General features: G+C 35.0%; 1 protein-coding gene across 1 annotated transcript in view; it reads right to left on the bottom strand.

Annotated features, from left to right (window-relative positions):
• The window catches only part of Cpne8 (copine 8), a 214,695-nt gene that overhangs the window by 184,717 nt on the left and 24,831 nt on the right, over positions 1-5,147 (bottom strand). The window contains exon 3 of the mRNA XM_010629775.2: positions 286-326. Within this exon, the coding sequence (XP_010628077.1) occupies positions 286-326 (41 nt within the window). The remainder of the gene's footprint in view (positions 1-285; positions 327-5,147) is intronic.

Here is a 5,147-nt window from a genome sequence, read left to right as displayed (position 1 = left end):
AAAAAAAAAGTAGTGCTCTGTGACTAAATCACTTAAAAACTATGGTTGTCTTTCAAAGAGTATTTCTATTTTGTGGCCATACCACGAGCTATTAACTTCAAAGTGAACCATCCTACGCTAGAATTATTGCATTTCTTCTTATTCTCAAAAGAGCTAAGCAATTTTTTCTTTAGCTACAGTGTTGTCCAAGTAGATAAGCAAGCAGGGCTCCGGAAAGACTATGAGTTTCACACAACTTTTTGTAAAATCAAGTAAATAAAAGAAGTAGACTGTTTCCATACTTACTTGGATCAGATTTAGAAAATGTGTCTCTATCAAGAAGATTTCTGTGGAACAAAGCAGAAAACATTACATTGGCATAGGGCCAAAATATGTATGCTTACATAAATGTATAAAATGCATAAAGATATACAAATACACATATAAATCCATACACACTAACACACCTGCAAACACATCTATCTAGCTTGATAAAATTTTGCTAACAGCCTGACTATACTTTATTCAGATAAAGGAGGCTGAGCAGGGTGGTGGTCTATTTCCTCAGTCTTGCAGTAGAGGTATGAAGAAAACCTAATGATCAATAAATTACTCTCCACTTCCTAAAATGAAAATCTCTTTGACAAAAGTAACTGTTTTAGGGCTGGGGATTTAGCTCAGTGGTTCGGTGGCCTGCCTTGCAAGCGCAAGGACCCGAGTTCAATCCCCGGTACCAAAAAAAAAAAAAAAAAAAAAAAGTAACTGTTTTAGATTTACTTTTAACTCTTCCTTAAAAGTATAAATGCTCAGACATCCTTCCTCAATTGAAACATGAGTTGTTAATTCAGAACTCTTTGAGGTTCAGAACACATGACCACATTAGTATGAACATTAGAACCCTGTAAATGAAACTTCACATAAAGACATTTGTAATTACATCGCCCCTGACAGGTTAAATAGTACTGTTACAGTTCAGGAATTTAAGATGAACACACAAATCTTGCTAAAAGATTCTTTTCCAGGAAAGAAAAGATTAAGCACATAGATTAGTGCTTCTTTATTCTTTTTCACACTTATTTCCACACCTACAATAAAAGTGGAAATCAGAAAGTGGGTATGGGCGTACCTTAGGGTCCTCGATAGCAGCAAAACACTACTATACTTTAAGCTCGTACCAATGACAGTGGGGGATCATTAAAAGTTAGATTCAGTATGCTCCAATGAATAAGGTAGGCAATTCTGAGAAAAATTTTCATCTAATACAGACTGTTTAAAAAATAATCATTTAAAGGTATATCCCTCTTCTGAAAACCTTGGGTTATGGATGATGGTAACACAAGGGCTCCTGAAGTTCAAATTTGTATTTCATATTCAAATTCACATTTCATATACCATTTATTGGTAATAATTTGTAATACCTAAATCATATTTATATTTTTATTGCTCATAACAAAAGCCACATTTTCAAGCTGTTTTATTCCTCCTACAGAACTATAACTCTTGCCTTTGTCTCTGCTGCCCTGGTGTCTGCATAAGCCTTCCTTGTTCACCTCCATCCAACAGCCCCTCTTTTTTCAGATTTTTGAAAATTACTTTTTCCAGCAAATCACTGTATATTAATAAAAACATATTCAACACACTATGCAGCACAGATCATATAACGAGATCAAGCCCTGCTGTATTCCTAGAAAGAAAAGACATCAGATATATTTATATTTGGAATTATGTCAGATAAAAAGACCACTCATCGGAAATCAAATTAAAATAATCCTTTCTGTCCTCTAAGCAGACACCATGACTCCAGCATTGGCTGGCAAACAGTAAGTTAAATCATTTTCCATTTGAGAAATTACTGTAATATTACATTTACAAAGGTAGTTTTCCACTGAAGTGGAAACTCTCCCAGCTTTCCTGTAGCTCCAGCTTCTGCTAAGTATTCAAGTAAATGTTAAACTCTTCCAGAGTTCATAAAAAAATCAAGAGACAGAGCAAAATTTCATTGTGATTGAGACTCAAAACTATGCTATATATTATTTTTTTAAGAAAAACAATATAACTTAGTGCCTTGGTTATGTAAAAATAAGCTACAGTCTCTATTTACAAATATAAAATGAAGGGTTTTTATCTATAATAGACTAAGATTAATATTCCTAATCCTAGATGTTATTTATTACATTGTGTCTTCCAGTCATTATGATCCATAAACATAATAGCAAGGTCAAAAACAAAACAAAAATGTTTATATGATGAGAAAACTATAAGCTCTTCATATTATTGAAATTTAAAACTCTCCAATGCTGTTCTATAATAATTCCACCTATATTTTAATCATATGAATATAATAGAGAATCTGACTACATTTACTTCTCCCAACAATTACTTTACTCGAATATACATGATTTTCAAAGTTTAGAAAAGAAATATTTTTAAGGGTTATATATGTTGCAAATGACCAGTGACTGTTAAAATGTATAATTGTTTGACTTTTGAAAGGAAAAAAAAAAAAAGACTCCTACCTTCCTAATATCGTATTAAAACTAAGCCCAATCATATTGGGTCAAATAAAATGGGTATTAAGAGGAAGGCCATTTTATAAATAAACTGTACAAGGCTCAGAGAGTGAGGGGGCAAACACGGGCCAGTACAAAATAATTTAATGTCATCCACCCTCTGAATCTGATCCCCCTGACAACTTATTTTCCTATGAGTGTTCGAAATGTGGAAATCCTCCTATTTTACTTACTGGTTGAGCCATGAGAATATAAAAACAAGGGCCGGGGATTTAGCTCAGTGGTTCTGCCACCTGCCTTGCAAGTAGAAGGACCCGAGTTGGATCCCCAGTCGAGGGGGGGGGAAGAAAGAATATAAAACAAAATAAATTCTTGTTCACGGACTAGTATAAAAGGAAATACCACTTATGGAAGGAGAGAGTCACAATGAGAGGCCAGACCTAACCGTACTTACTCATAGAAAATTACCTTTATTTTCTACATTATGTACTTTTAAACACACACACACCTACCTACTCCACCGACTTGTAGGTGGGGGACTACCTTCCCTCCATGGGTTTTCACTGGCTTGAGCAATCTGTAACTTTATGCCTACAGATTTTTAAAAAACAATGTTGAACTTCAACATTATGTTAAAATTCTGAATGTAACTCTTTGTACCCTGAAAATTTAGAGGCAGCTGAAATAAGGAAGAGAACAAATTTTTGAAAAAAGTTCTAGAAAAATTAGTGTATGAATTACAAATACTACCTGAAGGAATACCTAATCCCAATTATAAGTGACTTGTCTAGATCATTTAGTTACTGCTCATCCTCAAATTTCAATTAATTTCTGGCCTCTGGACTTGAAAGCATCCCTAAAGCTGAAACCCAATCAATTAAACGCCAACCCACACGAAGAAATACTGAGCTAATGGTAGAGGTGCAGTTTGCATGTCTAAAATAAGACACCCAATGAGAAAGTATCTAGCAACACTTCTCAGGGACGAGGGATCCTGCCTGCCCTTTTTACGATGAATGGGTATTCATCCCCTTGGGCAGAGGCTAAGGTTCTGAGCCATCCTCCCCGAGGACACTGATACATTTGCCATGCGATAACCCTTTGGACATCTACTTTATGCTCAACAAGCCACCTTTCAACTGTAAGACAGCATCCCATATCATTATTAACCCAGAAAAATGTGCTAAGCGTCCATTATGAACACCAGCTTTCCCAACAGTTGCAGTATTTATTGTCCATGGCCATTCAGAGACCCATACTGGACAGACTTCCAGCCTTTTCAAATAACATCTCAGGCTTTTTCTAACTTAAAAATAGTAATTCTCTTTAAACCTCAAGGTAATTTTATAAAAGGTGTTTTTCAAGCAAATACTGTATTGTATGCTCAAGACCTAACTGAGCACTACCAAACATACAATGTATGTTAAAGATATGTTTCCTGAATTTAAGAAGCCTGAATTTTCCTTGGTATACAAACTCACAGTAACAATTAAATAACAATTAAATAACTGAGCGTATATAAAAAGGTACAGTAACCTAAAAACACAATCAGCTATTACAAAAGAAAAAAGATCAGATGCAGTAGATTGGTTACCTCTTATTTTTAAAAACATATTAGAAAAAACAGATTGTGTATGCATAACTAAAATAATCTAAACAAGCATTTATCTTGAAATAAATAATTTTAAAAGGCTCATGTACTCTTTTCTATTATATATGGCAAAGCTTTAATAATTAAAAATAAAAACTTCAAATTCTTTATGCAAAAGATAACATGATCTACTGAAGAGCAGAGAGAAGAAAAGTGACTTGTAAATTAACCCAAGAGTCTTGGGCCTGCTCTTCTCTCTTTCCTACTCAATAACTGAAATCACCTAACAAGTATCGTTTTTAAAAAGAGAACAGATATTCTACCACAGATGTGACTTAAAATGTACTTGGCATTTACATGAATTTCAGTGTTGACAGTTTCAGAGTAACAGCAATCTGACTACTTGTGAGCTTTGAAAGTGCTTGTTTAATAAAGAACATAATATACCTGTCTTGGGGGATAAGTCCTCAAATGGACGGAATGGAGTGAGTTCCATGTAGCACCATTACTTACAGGCAACAGAGACCCAGCAACACACCTCTGAAACATACCTTTGCTATTCCTGAAGGGAGCTGTCCTATGTAATTTTCAGTAGGAATAAAAATGCAGCTTATGAAGAGAAACAAGCACACAATGATCTATTTAATTTCCTATAGGGACAAAAATATACCTTATAAATAGAGCCAAACAATGCTGCATCCGCTTACAAATGTTTTCCAGCATAAGTTTTCCACACGTGAGAGAGATCCTGCAAATTGTACTCTGCCGATAAGCAGAAGCAGCCTAGATTTAATTAAAATTTGGAACTGGCTAGATCATTTATTGACCTATTCAGCACCATTTCTGGACCACTGACAGCCTGTATCCCATATTGCTCAGGCTGGCACAGGAACCGCCCCAAGCTTGCATATATTCAAGGCCCCTACAAAGACCTGCTGAACAAATGAAGAGTTTTATTATCTAATCAAAAGCATTAGGCCAAGAATTTAGCTCAGTGGCACCATGCCTGCCTCGCAAACATAAGGTCCTGAGTTCGATCCCCAGTACCAAAAAAAAAAAAAAAAAAA

The sequence above is a fragment of the Fukomys damarensis genome, unplaced genomic scaffold, assembly GCF_012274545.1.
Source record: "Fukomys damarensis isolate Sample0158 unplaced genomic scaffold, DMR_v1.0_HiC HiC_scaffold_15, whole genome shotgun sequence".
Taxonomy (NCBI): Eukaryota; Metazoa; Chordata; class Mammalia; order Rodentia; family Bathyergidae; genus Fukomys; species Fukomys damarensis.
Note: the sequence above shows the minus strand (reverse complement) of the source record. Positions and strands in the feature narration are given on the sequence as shown.